This window comes from Mauremys mutica, chromosome 7 (assembly GCF_020497125.1).
Source record: "Mauremys mutica isolate MM-2020 ecotype Southern chromosome 7, ASM2049712v1, whole genome shotgun sequence".
NCBI classification, from domain to species: domain Eukaryota; kingdom Metazoa; phylum Chordata; order Testudines; family Geoemydidae; genus Mauremys; species Mauremys mutica.
Window position 1 is genome coordinate 125,908,153 of NC_059078.1, and position 18,491 is coordinate 125,926,643.

The following is an 18,491-nucleotide window of genomic DNA, read 5'->3' on the forward strand; positions in this document are numbered from 1 at the left end:
AGAGTGCTTTAGAACAGAGGTTCTCAACCAGGGACCCGGGGTCCTCTAGGGGGCCTCAAGCAGGTTTCAGGGGGACCTCCAAGCAGGGCCAGCATTAGACTTGCTGTCGCCCCGGGGAGAAAGCCGAAGCCCCACTGCATGGGGCTGAAGCTTGGGGCCCTGAGCCTTGCCACCTGGGCTGACGCTGAAGCCTGAGCTATGTAGCTTCGTGAGGGCCCCTGTGGCATGGGGCCCCAGGCAATTGTCCTGCTTGCTACCCCGTAATGCCAGCCCTGGCTTTTATTTGCAGAAAACCAGTTATTGGGGCACAGGTGGGCCATGGAGTTTTTATAGCATGTTGGGGGGGCCTTCAAAAGAAAAAGGTTGAGAACCCCTGTTTAGAGAGACCCAGAGCTTGTTCCCTATGACACTTTCTAAGAAACCATGCAATATTTTCTTAAATTGAATCAAAATGGCTTTGGAGTATCTTTTAAAAAAAAAAAATTTATAGGTCGTTTAACATGTTTTCTGTTAGATCTGAAATGCAAATAACAGTGGGAAAACAAACAAGTGGAGACACATCTGCAGGTCCCGCTTTTTCTTGTTTGCCAGAAACCAACCTAATTAATGTGGTCAAGGTGAGATTCTCAGTGCTTTTTTTTAAGGGAGACCTATGTCTGAGTGCAGTACTGTGTATGTCTTGTGAAGGTAATACTATCCTGAGAGAGAGCCAACCTCATGTTTTTGAGAGAGCTGCTATGAGTAAAAATTTAAATACAAAATTTTTAACTGGCTTCAAAAATATCTTGTAGAAATACTTTGTTGTAACATACCATTTGTGTAGGGAAAGTGACAACTGTATTGATAGCATTACTGTTTACAGGAAATATTTAGGGCAACATTCCTGAGAAATCCAGAATAATGCGTGTTTCTCAGGATGTCGGTTAAGGAATACATATATTTTCAGAAAAGAATAAAGTGAGATTAACCCATACAGTAATACCTGAAAAAATCTATAATTTTGACTAGATGCTCTCAGTTATTGTTTGTTTAGCTGGGAAGGTTGTCAGCAACTCACCACCATATATAAACAGGATGTGTGTTCCATGGGGGATGATCACCACTGCTACAGCACCTTTTCACAGCCTCTCAAGGGAATATTGTATTGGAATCAGCTGAAAAGACACCCTGTCTGAATGACAGAAAGTGAATAGGTTAAGAAAAATGTGCTACTGTAAAGGAAAGAATACTTCCTTTCAGTGCCCTTGTATGATAAGAGATGTTGCAAATTCATCAGTTGATACACATTTAATATGCCTGCTGACAAATTTAAGTTCCTAGAATATATTTTAAAATACAGCAGAGCCCTGTTTATCTGGTCTCATTGGGACCCCTTGCCAGATCAGATAAAGAATGGGAAAATGCAGTGCTGCATCGCCACCTAGTGGCCACAGGCGAGATCACCTGCTTCTGGCCATGGAGTCCTGGTGGTTCTGTAAATGCAGAGAGCCGGTTAAGGAGGGGGTCGGATAAATAGGGTTCTACTGTAGTAATTTAACTAAAATCTCATATTTTAATGTTTGTTTTTTCCCCAAAAAGTTTCTTAGTTTTTGTACAAGTATGTATCCGGATGGTTATGCGGACCAAGAAATATTGCTGCTGCTGTTACTGCTATTTAAAATTAGCCTGGAAAAACTATTGAAGCAAATTCCATTGATAGATTTTCAGTGCCTACTGTTAAAACTACTGAAAAATATCAGAGACTGGGATGCCAAGGTAACTTCATAACTAATTGTATAGTGCTATGTATACAAAATTACAGCTTGAGTCCAAGGAAATCCTCTCTTGTTTAAACCTTGGCCTGTATTTAAGTACATTAATCAAATTTTTTAACGTAAATAACAAAATCACTGTTGGAAAATTCAATCTAAGCAAGATGAGTTTTGGATCTCTCCATGATTCCACGGGGGAGTGACTGAGTATGTGGGGGAGAGGGATAAGTGTAAATGTTTCTTTGCCATTGTGCTTGTCTGTCTTGTTCGTAAGTGAGCAGTATATTGAAATGTACAAGAATCTGACTCAACAGAATTCTTGTAAATTTAGAATGTCTGCTTCAAAGAATGAAGCAAAGCATTATCCTAAATGTAGCTCGCAAATGAGTTTTTTGGCATACAACCTTGACTGTCCTACTGTAAATTAATAAACCTGGAATATATATGGCTGACTAGCTACAAATGCAATGCAGAAAATATCATTAAGGACATACTTTCCCTTCTTTCTGCACGGCTCGAGGGAGGGGATAATCTTTTGACTGCAGATATGTGGATTTTCTGACAACTTTTCATACATGTAACGGCTGACCATTGTAATAGAATCCATTCTTAGTAAATCCTTTCTTTTCATTTTAAGATGCCTCAGCTCTGTCTGACAATAAGTGAACTTTCCAGTCATCACCATGATCTCCTTTGGTTAGTTCAACTGGTCCCTAGCTGGGTAAAGCGTGGAAGGTAATAACAGTGTTGCATTTATTTGATGTTAACAGTTTATGTAATATCAAAAATGTGCTAATCACATTAGACATATCTTGAAATACACACAGGTTTAAGGAAAGAATCCTACAAAAAGTGGAAACATTGGAAGAAATTGCTAAGGAGAAGTATAAAAGAATAGCATAAGCATGTAGGTACTAAATCAAAAAGGCTAAAGCACAAAATGTGTTGCTTCTAGTAAGGGACATAAAAGGCAATACAAAGATTCTTTAGTTACATTAGGAGCAAGAGAAAGACAAAGGAAAGGTGTAGGTCCTTTGCTTAGTGGGCAGGAAAAGATAACTCATCACATCAAGAAGACTGAGATAGTTTTGCTTCAGTCTTCACTAAAAAGAGACTCAACATAATATCAAGAACAAGGGGGAAGGAAAACCAACCAAAATAGGGAAAAGAACAAGTTAAAGAATATTTGGGTAAGTTAGATATATTCAGGTCAGCGGGGCCTGATCAAATTCATCCTCAGTTACTTAAGGAACTGGCTGAAGCAATCTCTGAACGGTTAGCAATTATCTTCGAGAATTCATGAAGGACGGTTGAGGCCCCTGAAGGTTGGAAAAGGGCAAACATAGTGTCTGTCTTTTTAAAAAGTGGAACAAAGAAGACCTTGGGAATTATAGACCTGTCAGCCTAACTTCGATACCTGGAAAGACTCAGGAACAAATTATTAAACAATCAAAATTAAATTTATTAAACAGAGTTTGTAAGCACCTAGAAGATAATAGGATTATAAGGAATAGCCAGCATGGATTTGTCAAGAACAAATCATGCCAAACCAACCTGATTTCCTTATTTGACAGGGTTATTGGCCTAGTGGATATGGGGGAAGCACTACAACTTGCGACACAGTACCACATGACTTTTTTTCATAAGCAAACTAGGGAACTGTGGTTTAGATGAAATTCCTGTAAGATGGGTGCACAACTGGTTGAAAGACCGTACTCGCAGTAATGACCAGTGGCTCTGTCAGACGGTGAGGATGTTTCTAGGGGGGTCCCGCAGGTATCAATTCTGGGTCTGGTATACGATATTTTCATTAATGACTTGCAAATGATGCCCAGCTGAGAGGCATTGCAAGCACTTTGGAGGGCAGGATTAGAATTCAAAATGACCTTGACAAATTGGAGAATTGGTCTGAAATCAACAAGATAGAATTCACTAAAGACAAGTGCAAAGTACTTCACTAAGGAAAATAAAATGCACAACTGCAAAATGGGGAATAACTGGCTAGGTGGTGCTGCTGAAAAGGATTTGGGGGTTAGAATGGATCACAAATTGAATGAGTTAACAATGTGATGCAGTCCTGAAAAGGGCTAATATTCTGGGGTGTATTAACAGAATTCTTGTGTATAAGACATGAGAAGTAATTGGGTCCCACAGTACTTGGCACTGGTGAGGCCCAAGCTGGAGTGCTGTGTCCAGCTTTAGGAAAGATGTGGACAAATTAGAGAGTCCAGAGGAGAGCAACAAAAATGAGAAAAGATTTAGAAAACCTGACCTATGAGGGAAGATTTAAAAAAAGCTGGGCCTGTTTTAATCTAGAGAAAAGACGACTGAGGCGGCACCTAATAAATCTTTGAATATGTTGAAGACTGTGATTAATTGTTCTGTGTCCACTGGAGGTAGAACAAGAAGTGTAATGGGCTTAATCTGCAGCAAGGGAGACTTAGATTAGATGTTAGGAAAAACTAGCTAACTATAAATGTAGTTAAGCTCTGGAATAGGCTTCCCAGGTTTTTAAAAACAGGTTGGACAAACTCCTGTCTCAAGGATGGTCTAGGTTTACTTGGTCCTGGTTCAGCACATAGACTTGATGACTTCTCGAGGTCCCTTCCAGCCCTACATTTCTATGATTCAATAATTATATATGTAATTTGTGATTAACTCTTAGACCACAAGCTTAGTTTTAGTACATAGGCTTAAGTACTTGGGCTTGAAACACACTTTAGCTCTATTGCAAGGACTTAACTACTTGAGATTCTTTCTGACATCAGTTTTTCAGTCACTCTGTCTGAATGCTCTCTGAAAATAGTAATGTCAGTTTTTTCCCTATTTATTTTTTTAGGAAGTATTAATAGGTTTACAAATCCTTGCCCTATAAATATTGGAAACAAAACAATTATTACAACAGTGTTTTTTGTTTAAAGAGATGTTTATACAGTAACACGGTGATCTGATCTGTTTAACAGAGTGTTACCATAGTGTAGAGTGAGCATCATTACAACACTCTCATGTGTATTTTTAGTAAAAGTCATGGACAGGTCACAGGCAGTAAACAAAAATTCACAGCCTGTGAATTGTCCATGACTTGTACAATATACCCCTGATTAAATCTTGGGGAGGGGGGTGGCCTGGGGGTGCCACAGGGGCGGGGAGGGGGGGCGGTGGCCTGTGACCCCCACTGGTGCTGGGTGGGGGGGTGTTGGCAGTGCTGGCAGGCTCCCTCCCTGAAAGTGTCAACATCCCTCAGCTCCCAGGCAGAGGTGTAACCATACAGCTCTGCATGCTACCTCCTCCTCGAGCGCCAGCTCCGCAGCTCCTATTGGCCAGGAACTGTAGCCAATGGGAGCTGCAGGTGGAGGCAGCACGCAGAGACCCCTGGCCGCGCTTCCCCCTAGGAGCCGAGGGATGTTGCCACTTCTGGGGAGACCCCCCCCGGAGGTAGGCGCCACCCAGAACCCTCACCCCCTCCCACACCCCAGCCCTGAGCCCCCCACCCAAACTCCTGCTGCTGGGAGGGGAAGGGGAGGTTGTGGCTGCTGCAGAAGCCTCAGGAGTCACAGAAAGTCATGGAATCTGTGACCTCTGTGACAAACTCACAGCCTTACTCATGACATGCCATTTTTAGTGATTTCATTAAATTGAGTCAAGTATCAGGGGTAGCCATGTTAGTCTGTATCCACAAAAACAACAAGGAGTCCGGTGGCACCTTAAAGACTAACAGATTTATTTGGGCATAAGCTTTTGTGGGTAAAAAACCACTTCTTCAGATGCATGGAGTGAAAATTACAGATGCAGACACTATATATTGACACATGAAGAGAAGGGAGTTACCTCACAAGTGGAGAACCACTGTTGACAGGGCCAATTCAATCAGGGTGGATGTGGTCCACTCCCAATAATAGATGAGGAGGTGTCAATTCCAGGAGAGGCAAAGCTGCTTTTGTAATGAGCCAGCCACTCCCAGTCCCTATTCAAGCCCAAATTAATGGTGTTAAATTTGCAAATGAATTTTAGTTCTGCTGTTTCTCTTTGAAGTCTGTTTCTGAAGTTTTTTTGTTCAAGTATAGCTACTTTTAAATCTGTTATAGAATGTCCAGGAAGATTGAAGTGTTCTCCTACTGGCTTTTGTATGTTATCATTCCTGATGTCTGATTTGTCCATTTATTCTTTTACGTAGGGTCCTTCTGGTTTGGCCAGTGTACCTAGCAGGGGGGCACTGCTGGCACGTGGCATATATAACATTAGTAGATGTGCAAGTGAATGAACGTCTGATGGTGTGGCTGATGTGATTGGGTCCTCTGATGGTGTCGCTAGAATAGATATGGGGACAGAGTAGGCAACGAGGTTTGCTACATGGATTGGTTCCTGGGTTAGTGTTTTTGTGGTGTGGTATGTAGTTGCTGGTGAGTGTTTGTTTCAGGTTGGGGAGCTGTCTGTAAGCGAGGACTGACCTGTCTCCCAAGGTCTGAGAGAGTGAGGGATCGTTTTCCAGGATAGGTTGTAGATCGTTGATGATGCGCTGGAGAGGTTTTAGCTGGGGGCTGTATGTGATGGCCAGTGGTGTTCTGTTGTTTTCCTTTTCGGGCCTGTCCTGCAGTAGGTGATTTCTGGGTACCTGTCTCGCTCTGTCAATCTGTTTCCTCACTTCCCCAAGTGGATATTGTAGTTTTAAGAATGCTTGATAAGGATCTTGTAGGTGTTTCTCTGTCTGAGGGATTGGAGCAAATTCAGTTGTATCTTATTGAATTGAGTGAGATTTGTCAGTATTTTAATATCTCAACCAGCCAAGGATCCATAAATAGAAGCTGGTATAACATTCCTGGAGAGAGAGGGCCTGTGTCCCGCACTGTGGGCTTAGAGGCAAGCCTCTGAGATGACCTCTACATGTGCATGAGAAGGATTGCAGCAGAAGGAGGGAAATGCCTCCTGACAGATGTTTACCCACTTGTTTATTTTGGGGGCTTTTACTCTTATTCAGTGAAGCTGGAAGAGCTGCACTAGGTATGCAAAAAAGCACATGCTAAAATACTTTAGGAAAATCATGTTTTGCCCAATATGCAATGTAAAAAGCACTTATTTGAGATGTTCATTTAAAAAAACAAACAAACTTCTCTTTCAGACAAATAAGACGACATCTTAGCCTAACGATAATTTCAAAGCTTCTTAACAAAAACTATACAAGTTTACCTGTTACCAGTGACCTGCAGGTACTGTATACATAACTTTTGTTAAAATTGTGTGTGTGTGTATGTTTGTGGGTTTTGTTTCATTTTGCCATTTAGTGATTAACTGTGTTTAATTTACATCCAGGTCTTGACTCTCTGAGGCTGATATTTGCTATGGTTTAGGAGCTCTGCAAGATGACAGATTAGATTTCTAAAATTCTGTAAATCGCTAGTGATGTATGCTGTTAAATATAGCTTTCAATTCCCTGACTTATTCCACAGCTATCATTGCTTTATTCTGTAATATGTGATTTTTTTTTAATGTTAACTCCTTAAGATCCATTTTCCTGACAAAAATGGTACCCTTCCCTTTGCAAATTTCTCCTGCTTATTGCTTCTCATGAAAAAATCAGCCCTTGGTTACTAACATAGTGTTGGATTAATGGTGGCAACACACAAGACTTAACTTGCTAGTTTGTGAATAGAGTAAAATTACCTACTATATTAGATGTTGAGTTTTCATTTCAGTGGACAAAATAATCTCCAACTGGTGGTGGTCTGTTGTTTATACTGTATTGAGCTGTGCAATGTCAGTAAACTTTACTAATTCCTAGAACATTTGTTTGCTTTTATATAGATGTCTCTTCTATATCAGTATCTGGTGCAGATGAAGCCTTCTAACTTGTTAAAGAAAAAGATAGAAGCAAGAAAGGAGCAGCAGGATGACCTCAACGGAGAGTCCGATCATACAGAACTAGAGCAGCAGGTATATGTGTAGGGCTAGTGATTTGCATTCCGCCTACACATTTATTTTTGTAATTTGGAACATGCTGACTTTCATAATTTTAGAGTTAAGTGCTTGAGGGGTTCTGTGTATGGAATTCCTAGCGCATAATAAGGCACATTGCACCCCAAAGAGCTTACAGTCTATATAGAAGTTGACTACTCAGCATTGATATTATTCTTTGCCTATATTGGAAGACTGGAGATTGCCGTAGGATGGCTTTGTCTGAAAGCCATTCCTTCAGGATCTTGGTATACGTGTTTGTTGTTGGGGAGTAAGATGAGAGAAAAACATAGCTACCCATTTTATGCATCCAGTTTGTTTTAATTATAATAATTGGAAATACAGAAGACCTTTAGGGTCATGTAGGGACCCATGTAAAATTGTTCCTAAATTGTATTTTACAGTGCTCTTGCCCATAATGTTTCAAATTATTTAGGCAACTTTCAGATATACATGTTTGATGATCTGGCCATCTGGCTTTCTGGAGAGCTTAAAACTAGATATTATTGCACTAAAATAAAATGATCCTAAAATAAGTTATCAGTGGTGTAGTTTCAGAGGAGGGTGGCTGCACTCTGAATGTAACTAAGATTCAAGTTCACAAGTACTCCTGTTCTTTTTGCAGATACAGACTAACACGGCTGCTACTCTGTAACCTAAAGTTCATACTTGTAATATTAAAAGTATTAATTATGTTGGCTTCTTTCTAGGCATACTACTTGACCTACAGCCTTCTTCACTTGGTCAGTGAAGTTAGTTGTTTCGACATTGTGAATTCTAATCAAAGGGTAAGTAACTGGCTTAAGTGATTGGTTGCTTACGATGGTGCTTTTTTGTATAAGGACACAATTTAAATTCTGTTAAATATTAGAGGAAAACATTTTTCTTGTGTAAGAGATCAGTGGAGCTGGCTGGAGGGCAATTCTGCTTTGCAACAAATTTTGAGGCTTCAAAATTTGTTTTCATTCCAAAGTAGAACAGAAACAAAATCTTCTTTGAGTAGTGTCTCTGTGGATGCTCCACTTTAGGTGTCTTGATGCCCTGTGCTTGTAATTGAAGATTTGTGGTAGCAGTGCTCGGTTGGCCCGTGCACACACCGTAGCCATCTTGCACTGTTCCAAGCAGTTACATAGTGGTGCTCAGCCAAACGTTCCTGTTTCTTCTCTATCGTCTTTGGCTTGAGTTGGAGCGATCAGCAGTGCCTTCTCTTACCTCAGATAGTTCATAGTTAATAGCGTTAGCTTAGTTGTAGTTAGCTACCCTACTCCCTTGCCCTACTATAATTTTTTATTTCTTTCTTTATATATAAGAAGACAGAAAATACCATATTACCTCTATATAAATCCTTGGTATGACCACATCTTGAGTACTGTGTGCAAATGTGGTCGCCCCATCTCAAAAAAGATATATTGGAATTGGAAAAGTTTCAGAAAAGGGCAACAAAAATTATTAGGGGTATGGAACGGTTTGTCGTCTGATGAGAGATTAATAAGAGTGGGACTTTTCAGCTTGGGAAAAAAGATGACTAAGGGGGGATATGATTTGAGGTCTATAAAATCATGACCGGTATAGAGAAAGTAGAAAAGGAAGTGTTGTTCACTCCTCCTCATAACATAAGAACTACAGGTCACCAAATGAAGTTAATAAGCGGCAGCAGGTTTAAAACAAACAAAAGAAAGTATTTTTTCATACAACACACAGTCAACCTGTGGAACTCCTTGCCAGATCCTATGTATCCCTCTGTATCCTATCCCTAACCTCCAGCGTATCAACCACTCCTCCCAGTTTAGTGTCATCTGCAAACTTGCTGAGGGTGCAGTCCACGCCATCCTCCAGATCATTAATGAAGATATTGAACAAAACCGGCCCCAGGACCGACCCTTGGGGCACTCCGCTTGATACCAGCTGCCAACTAGACATGGAGCCATTGATCACTACCCGTTGAGCCTGAAGATCTAGCCAGTTTTCTATCCACTTTATAGTCCATTCATCCAGCCCATAGTGCTTTAAGTTGCCGGCAAGAATACTTGGGAGACTGTATCAAAAGCTTTGCTAAAGTCAAGAAATAACACATCCACTGCTTTCCCCTCATCCACAGAGCCAGTTATCTCCTCATTGAAGGCAGTTAGGTTAGTCAGGCATGACTTGCCCTGGGTGAATCCATGCTGACTGTTCTTGATCACTTTTCTCCCCTCTAAGTGCTTCAGAATTGATTCCTTGAGGACCTGCTCCATGATTTTTCCAGGGACTGAGGTGAGACTGACTGGCCTGTAGTTCCCCAGATCTTCCTCCTTCCCATTTTTAAAGATGGGCACTACATTAGCATTTTTCCAGTCATCCGGGACCTCCCCCGATCGCCAGGAGTTTTCAAAGAAAATGGCCAATGGCTCTGCAGTCGCATCCACCAACTCCTTTAGCACCGTCGGATGCAGCACATCTGGCCCCATGGATTTGTGCTCGTCCAGCTTTTCTAAATAGTCCCGAACCACTTCTTTCTCCACAGAGGGCTGGTCACCTCCTCCCCATACTGTGCTGCCCAATGCAGCAGTCTGGGAGCTGACCTTGTTTGTGAAGACAGAGGCAAAAAAAGCATTGATTACATTAGCTTATTCCGTATACTCTGTCACTAGGTCACTAGGTTGCCTCCCTCATTCATTAAGGGGCCCACACTTTCTTCTTGTTGCTAACATACCTGTAGAAACCCTTCTTGTTACTCTTAACATCTCTTGCTAGCTGCAACTCCAAGTGTGATTTGGCCTTCCTGATTTCACTCCTGCATGCCTGAGCAATATTTTTATACTCCTCCCTGGTCATTTGTCCAATCTCCCACTTCTTGTAGGCTTCTTTTTTGTGTTTAAGATCAGCAAGGATTTCACTGTTAAGCCAAGCTGGTCGCCTGCCATATTTACTATTCTTTCTACACATTGGGATGGTTTGTTCCTGCAACCTCAATAAGGATTCTTTAAAATACAGCCCCTCATGTTATTCTCCCAGGGAATCCTGCCCATCAGTTCCCTGAGGGAGTCAGTCTACTTTTCTGAAGTCCAGGGTCTGTATTCTGCTGCTCTCCCTTCTTCCTTGTGTCAGGATCCTGAACTCGACCATCTCAAGGTCACTGCCTCCCAGGTTCCCATCCACTTTTGCTTCCCCTACTAATTCTTCCTGGTTTGTGAGCAGCAGGTCAAGAAGAGCTCTGCCCCTAGTTGGTTCCTCCAGCACTTGCACCAGGAAGTTGTCCCCTACACTTTCCAGAAACTTCCTGGATTGTCTGTGCACCGCTGTATTGCTCTCCCAGCAGATATCAGGTTGATTAAAGTCTCCCATGAGAACCAGGGCCTGCAATCTAGTAACTTCTGCTAGTTGCCGGAAGACAGCCTCGTCCACCTCATCTGCCTGGTCTGGTGGTCTATAGCAGACTCCCACCACAACATCGCCCGTGTTGCTCACACTTCTAAACTTAATTCAGAGACTCAGGGTTTTCTGCAGTTTCATACCAGAGCTCTGAGCAGTCATATTGCTCTTACATACAATGCAACTCCCCCACCTTTTCTGCCCTGCCTGTCCTTCCTGAACAGTTTATATCCATCCATCCATGACAGTAGTCCAGTCATGTGAGTTATCCCACCGAGTCTCTGTTATTCCAGTCACATCATAGTTCCTTGGCTATGCCGGGGCTTCCAGTTCTCCCTGCTTGTTTCCCAGGCTTCTTGCATTTGTGTATAGACATTTAAGATAACTCGCTGATAATCCTGCTTTCTCAGTATGAGACAGGAGTCCTCCCCTCTTGCGCTCTCCTGCTCTTGCTTCCTCACTGTATCCCATTTCCCCACTTACCTCAGGGCTTTGGTCTCCTTCCCCCATTTGAACCTAGTTTAAAGCTTCAATCTCCTTTGAAAGTGGAGAAAGATTCATAGTAGCTTTATTGTGAAGATGTTAGTGATTTGTATTGTATAAACCTTTTGTTTACACATTTTTCCTGGAATTTTTTTTCTAAATAAGTACCTCAATAATACATTCTCCCGCACGTGTTGTTTTTCAGTTAGAAATCCCACTAATCTCTTCTCCACCAGATTTACATTTTAATGAAAAGTGGTATTGTGGCATGATATACCTTTCTACTGTCTAGTTAGTGGGATAGGCAATGTATAAAGCCTGCAGCACTTGCTGCTATTTTCAGGATTGTCTCTCTCCTGGTTAGACTGTACCAACTATGCAGAATTGTGTGATGTGATATTGTGATACTAGTGGATGTCCCTGAGAAGTGGTTCTTTACTGTGAATCAGCAATGGTCCACAGAATGAAACCTTTTGACAGCAATGCACTGGGAGATTGAGGACAGAAGTCTCTGATGAAGTGGTCCACAGAATGAAAAAAAGGTCAGGGTACTACTGCTGTGGAGAATAGGATGTTGTCAGCCTGCTTCACTTCTGATGACCTTAAGTCAGAGATTGGAATATGAGGTTTGTAAAAGTGAAAGGCCTGTGCATAACCCACTAGTATGTTTTGCATTTAAATAATCTACCTTGAGATTCAGACCTTTCTTGGTTTTTCCATTTTTATTAATCAAAAATAAAAGGTCCATGCTTCAAGGTGCCAGCTTCCCCCCTCCAAGCACACAATTCCAGTCTCCACAAAGGAAAGTCAAGATCTGTTTTTTGAAGACTTGTTTAGGAAGGAAACAGAATTCTCCAGTGAAGTTTCTGTTAGATATGGGAACCAGCTTTCATTGTCCAAAACTCCTATAAAATAGGATCCTAGTTCATATTTAAGCAAAAGGATGTTGCCAGAAGATTAATCATCTTCTAGGAGAGCTGCCACAAACATGAAAAGACCATTAATTCCTCTGGGAAATGCCCTTTGATTACCTGACTTGTCTGCTGAAAAATTATATTTTGACTATTGTAGTTTCAATGTTTTCCATGAAAATTAGATCTGAGTGGCACCTTTGGTCTTATTACTTCTAGGGCATTGAAGACTCGAAAAACTAGCCAGTTAGAATTAATTTTCATTGCATAATTCTGCTAAATTAATATAACTTTGGAAGTACTATTTTAAAAAATGTTTTGTCATGAGTGAAGTGGTGTTAATGGTGCCTAGCAGCAGTGGCCTTATGGTTCTATTAGTAGTGCTGCTGGGTCATCCAAATGTGTGTGTTGGAGAAAATGCTTCAAATAAAAAAAATAAAAAAAAAACCCTACAAAAAACAATTAAAAAGCCCTGCAAAAACTGTGTGTGCTTTTTCCTGTGTTTGCAATTTTTCTTTTTAGGATTTAGATTAAGTTCATCACTTCAAAATTAAACTTTAACAGTTTTGAATTTGTGTTTATTTAGAAGTGCTTACTGAGGCTCTGTGGTGCCTTAGAAAAACATGTGAAGTGTGATATTAGGGAAGATGCAAGGCTGTTTTATAGAACTAAGGTAAGCATATGTGTGTCTTTGAAATGTGTTCCATTTCCGTGCCCCAGTTTAGGAGGTTCTAGAAGTACTGATGATTCCTTTACATTTCCTTGCTGGCTTTATATACAACACTACCCCGTTATAATGCGACCCGATATAATGCGGTAAAGTAGCACTCCGGGGGGGCTGCACGCTCTGGTGGATCAAATCAAGTTCGATATAACATGGTAAGATTTTTTTTGGCTCCCGAGGACAGCGTTATATCAAGGTAGAGGTGTATGTAGGCCCTAATCCTGCCAAGACTTGCACATGTTGCTTAACTCTATGCACTGCAAATGGTCTCATTTGCTGTCAGAGAAGGACTCTTCAGTGCATAGAGTCAAGCATGTGTGTAAGTCACTGCAAGATCTGGGCCACATTGCAGCTATCTTTTTTTTTTTTCCCCTGGCCAAGGATCTCTGGCTATTGCTGCTTTTTCCTGCCTAGAGACATCACTGATTGTTGATGGGCGAAGCGCTCTTTGGGACTAAGTAAACTGTCCAAGCAGCACTTACAGAGAAATAGAGGACTGGGAAAGTAATCTGATTGTTTTGCACAGTGATCCATAACTTTTATTTGAATTAACAAGTAACTTGCATACATAAATAATTAATTAAGCCACCAAAAAACCCAAGGTGATGCAGAATTACGCCTAGCTCACCTATTTTAGAATATGTTGTGGTGCTTTACTTATGAGGGTCTCAAGTTGGTTACTTGAGTACTTTCATGTGCATTAGTAGCAAGCCACGTCAGAGTAGATGGATGGCATGGCAGTCCTTACCTTTCAAAAGCCTTTTGTTCAGTTAAGTCAAACCTCTATATTTTTATGCTGTTTTACACCAGCTTAGAGACTTCACTAAAATCCTACCCTTCAAAAAGCCTCTTTATTGACACTTGATTCTATAGAGGTGTCATTTGGTGCAGTTAATACTGCAGATCCACTTTAACTATATTTCAAGTTTACACTGCATCCCCACCACCATACATATTTTTTGTGTGCTGCTTCCGCTTACCCTTGAGGTTGGAAGGGGTTATTGTGTTCCTGTTTGACTGCTTCTCCCCACCACTTCTGCTTATATGTAGTGTCATGACGTAGCTCTTGGGGGTTACCAATGTGTTGGGTGCTGTACAAGCAGAGTAAGAAATAATATAAGCTCTTCAGAGCAGAAATTTAAGTGCATACTCAAGATTGGTAGCCATGAAGTATGGCCTTATGTATAAGGAACACCTTTTAGAGGCTGTCTGTGCTGCTGCTTATTGGCCTGAGTAATTACTGTACCAAGACAATCAATCCAGTGGCAAACTGCAAGACTTGCATTTTACACCCTGCTAACCCGAAAAGTGAGACACCAGTATTATAAGGCAAATGCTTTCACGCTGATCTCTAGCACTGATATTATCCATGTGTTAAATTGAGATAAGTAAGTTCGTCTTGCTTGTAAAATTGTCTCACTATAGTATCTGCATATGGCGTACAAGCATTAGATTAAGAGCTCAAATGCCATCACCCCAAAGCCCTGCTGTATCACAGCTTTAAAAGGGATCTTCATATGCTGTCTTTATAAGTTTCACATTTGTTTTTATTTCTATTAAATAGTTAAATGAATTAATTTTTGTTTATAGGTCAAAGACTTAGTTGCTAGGATATATGGCAAGTGGCAGGAAATGATACAAAATTCTCGGCCTACTCAGGTACTGTTAAACCAATTTTTCTTATTGCTAAGTGCATTTCACTAATTTCTGTGTTACTTGAAAGTATAATGTAGCAATTTTAAAAAGCAATTTCTAATTAGTAAATGAGTCAGGAGTAAAGTACACTATCTACTAGCTGTGCTGCTATAATCCTTGTGTGAAATCCTGCCTGTGACTTCAGTAGGATTTCAACCTTGTTTTTAACAAATAGCTTGAGTGACCAAGTAAACTATAGTCTACTTTGATTTCACTTGGTAAGTGATATGCCTTCAGATATGTAGGTGGTCTTGTGTGGAATGTACAAATATCCAAGATTTGGGGCTATTTCTATCAATGTCTAGGTTAGTATCTCAGTAGGATGCCATGGTATCGGAGTACCTGTTTTTACTTTTTTAAGACTAACCAGGGATATAAAAAATTATCTTAAAGGGAAGTTTGTTTAGATTAAACCAGTAATCTGGAAGAGGGTTCTTGGACTGAGTTTTAAGCATGTATAAACACTTACATCTATTTGAAATAATTCTTGAATAATTAAACATTGGCATTGTTAGCATATTGATAGCTCTTACAATCTAGCTGAAAAGTTGACATAACTGTAACACTGGTAAAATGAATGGAATCCCTATGTGTGAGAGAAAATGCCATGAAAGGAAAGGAACTAGAGGGTGATGCACTGAAAAAGCTTTCTATAAATCAGTTTGTGGAAATTGCTGTTCTTTAATTAGATATGTGTTTGCCTGTTGCCTAGGAAACTTGCTTTTCATTGGTAGGCTTATTGTTTAAAATAAGATTATATGGATTTAGAGGTTTAGTTGCAATACAGGTAGCTCAAGCTAACTCACTTATCTACTCACTTTTAGTTTCTCAAAAATAAAATTTGTGTTTCTCTCAATTTTTTCCTGTGTTCTTTTTTCTTTTAAGGGGAAGCTGCATGATTTCTGGGAGCCGGATTTGTGAAACATAAGCCAGGTCAGAGAAAACAACAAAGAAAGAAATTGAACAAGAACTTCTTTTGCAACTGAGAGACTTTCCCAGAGGATTGAAAATCTAGCCTGGTCAAAGAACAGACTAAATCAACAACTGGAATCAAAACTTCAGCTTGGTGCAGGCAACTAGAAAAAACATAACCTCTGCAATTGATTTCTGACTTTTTGATAGATGATAGATGTACACAATTTTTCAGTAATGTTGTATTTATGTGCAAGATTTAAAAAAAAAAAAAATCTTTCTCTCCAGTATGTCTGTCTGACTTGGCCACTAGTGTTATATCCTATTGAAAGCTGAGAGAGTTTTCTCATTTCCCTTCCCTTGATAATCACTACAACGTAAAACTATGGTAATAGACTTCTTCTTTTGGTCCGTTGCCCAGATGCATCCATAAGTATTGCTATTGCACAGCTAGAAAACGAACAGCCATGAATTGAGTGCGCCAAGTAGGGAATGGTGGCCCCTCAATGAAAAGGATGGGGGCTGTGGTGTAAATAGTTGTCGAGGCAGATTGATGGTTGAACTCTTCTTTGCTCCATGGCTGTGCTGTACTAATAAACAAAGGAGAATTTCAGAGGTCATTACAGTGAGTTATTAGCTTCAATTTAAACTTAATTTTCCTCCTTGATGCTTTAGCAAGTCTGTTTAATTTATATATAGTGACAGTGTGCAGAAAATTAAGTTGTATGTAAGACGAATATTACAAGGAGAAATCTTGCTGCAACGTTGGTATCTGCTGTCAGTGTCCAAAACACAAATTTCACCTGTTTATATATGTAGTCTGACTTCAGCACCTTTTTGTAAATGTCCAAAATATCAACTTAAAAATATCAATTTAAAAATGTCAGCTGAGATTTGGGAAAATGAGAACTTATTTGACTTTGCTAGTATGGAAGTAGCTGTGAAAGTCATATTAGACTTGTCCAAAATCATTTGTGCTAAATTTTGCCCTTAGAGGTGTGCTCAGAACTCTTGTTGAAATCTTTGCACTGTGTGTAATATTATAAGGACAAAATACCTTTGCTTTGTGAGCAAATGTTGGCACTCACTACTTATAGTGTGCTTAGCATACCGCTTCATCTATGAAATATATGTGCTTAAATAGATACGTTCAAGTATTTAGTAGAAACATCAACAAAGAATCTTTAGTTGATTAAGACTTAGGCTATGTCTACGTGGCCCTCCAGTTCAGACTACCAGAGTGTGAACTGCAGAACGCACTGCCCCATATGGATGCTGCTGGTGCAAACTAAAAGGTGTACCTGGTTGGTTTGAGTGTAGTCCTCTTTTAAACAGGACTGCATTAATGCGAACTAAGTATCTTTTCGTTCACGCTCCCAGGGCCTATATGGGGAAGTTATAGCATAGCATACTAGTGTGGGCTGCGGGGTTGTGTAGGCAAGCCCAGAGATTCTAGTGATATCAACATAGAATACACACATCATCTTTTTCCTTTGGTTTACAAGTATTAATTGTACTTATGGTTGATTTGTATAATATTCATATGCCTAACTCTTTTCCAGAAAAAATGGGCAAAAAAGACTCACTTTTTAAAAAAGCTCCCACATGTAAATATGTAGAAGAAACTACTATAGAATTGTGGAGTGACCTATAAGGAGGAGAAAAGTATCCTTACCTGATTTTATTAGCTTTTGATACTTGCTGCTAAATTGCTTTTAGGTGACTATTTCTTGTCCTCCATTTCAAGTGTTGGTGTGTGAATTTATTAATAAAGTTGAAAGCCACAGCATCTTTGTGCCTTTCACAAGGCGAAACAGTCTGCATATGTTAGAACAAGATTCATGCTGATGGCACTATTAAAAACAAAGACACAGAAAATCTTAACCTGTCACCAGGATTTGGAGAAATCTACCTCAAGGGTATTTTTTTTTGTTTGGGTGCAGAACTATTTAAGCCTAAACATTACAGTGGTAATGTAGGGTAGGGGACTTCTCTCTCTCTCTCTCTCGCGCTCGCTCTCTCTCTCTCTCTCGTTTGTCCTATATAAATGCTCTTTAGTGTCAGATTGTTATTCTGTGAATATATTATTGTACATAATTTTATTAGTGTTTATATTTTTCTCACATTGTGTAAAGTTTAAAAAAAGTGCCGAATATATTGGTTTTTATTTACTGTAATTAATGTGTATATATATTCTTACTATGTGAAGAGGAGGCTACTGTCTTGTACATTTCTGAGGAATGGTAGGTGAGGGTTTGGGCAGCCAGTCTCATTTTGTATTGCAGTTCAAAGCCCATTGAAACTGCTGATTTTTTTCAGATTAAATAGCCACTTTGATATTTGCTTTTTTATTTAATAGCTTCAATGGAAAATAAAGCTAGAATTGTTTTTTAATTAAATGTCTCCACATAAAACAGGCAGTATTCAAATATCAACTTTCACTTTGTGAAAAATTGCTGCATATCATATTTCTGTCTTACTTCAAAACTTCTTGTAAGGCATTGCAGTAACAGCACTTGTACTCCTGCACTTTTTTCACTTAATTCCTTTTGCCTTTTTTGTAAACCCTGGGATTTTTCCTTTCTCTTTTAATTTGTACACCATCACTTTCAGCTCTCCCGTGTTTGAAGGAACAGCTCCCCAGCCAGGGAAGGTTGGACAGTGGTTCTGTGGGAACCCATCAGTGATTACAGAGATGGACCCAAAGATTTGCTT

At 40.0% G+C, this 18,491-nt stretch overlaps 1 protein-coding gene across 1 annotated transcript in view; it reads left to right on the forward strand.

The window, feature by feature from the left end:
- Positions 1-17,953, forward strand: part of SLF2 (SMC5-SMC6 complex localization factor 2) — a 54,642-nt gene extending 36,689 nt beyond the window's left edge. Inside the window, exons 12-20 of the mRNA XM_045024869.1 lie at positions 515-617; positions 1,579-1,755; positions 2,389-2,486; positions 6,868-6,955; positions 7,551-7,679; positions 8,411-8,488; positions 13,032-13,118; positions 14,760-14,828; positions 15,750-17,953. Coding sequence (XP_044880804.1) covers positions 515-617; positions 1,579-1,755; positions 2,389-2,486; positions 6,868-6,955; positions 7,551-7,679; positions 8,411-8,488; positions 13,032-13,118; positions 14,760-14,828; positions 15,750-15,785 — 865 coding nt within the window. The 3' untranslated portion in view covers positions 15,786-17,953. The remainder of the gene's footprint in view (positions 1-514; positions 618-1,578; positions 1,756-2,388; positions 2,487-6,867; positions 6,956-7,550; positions 7,680-8,410; positions 8,489-13,031; positions 13,119-14,759; positions 14,829-15,749) is intronic.
- Positions 17,954-18,491: the final 538 nt, after the last annotated feature.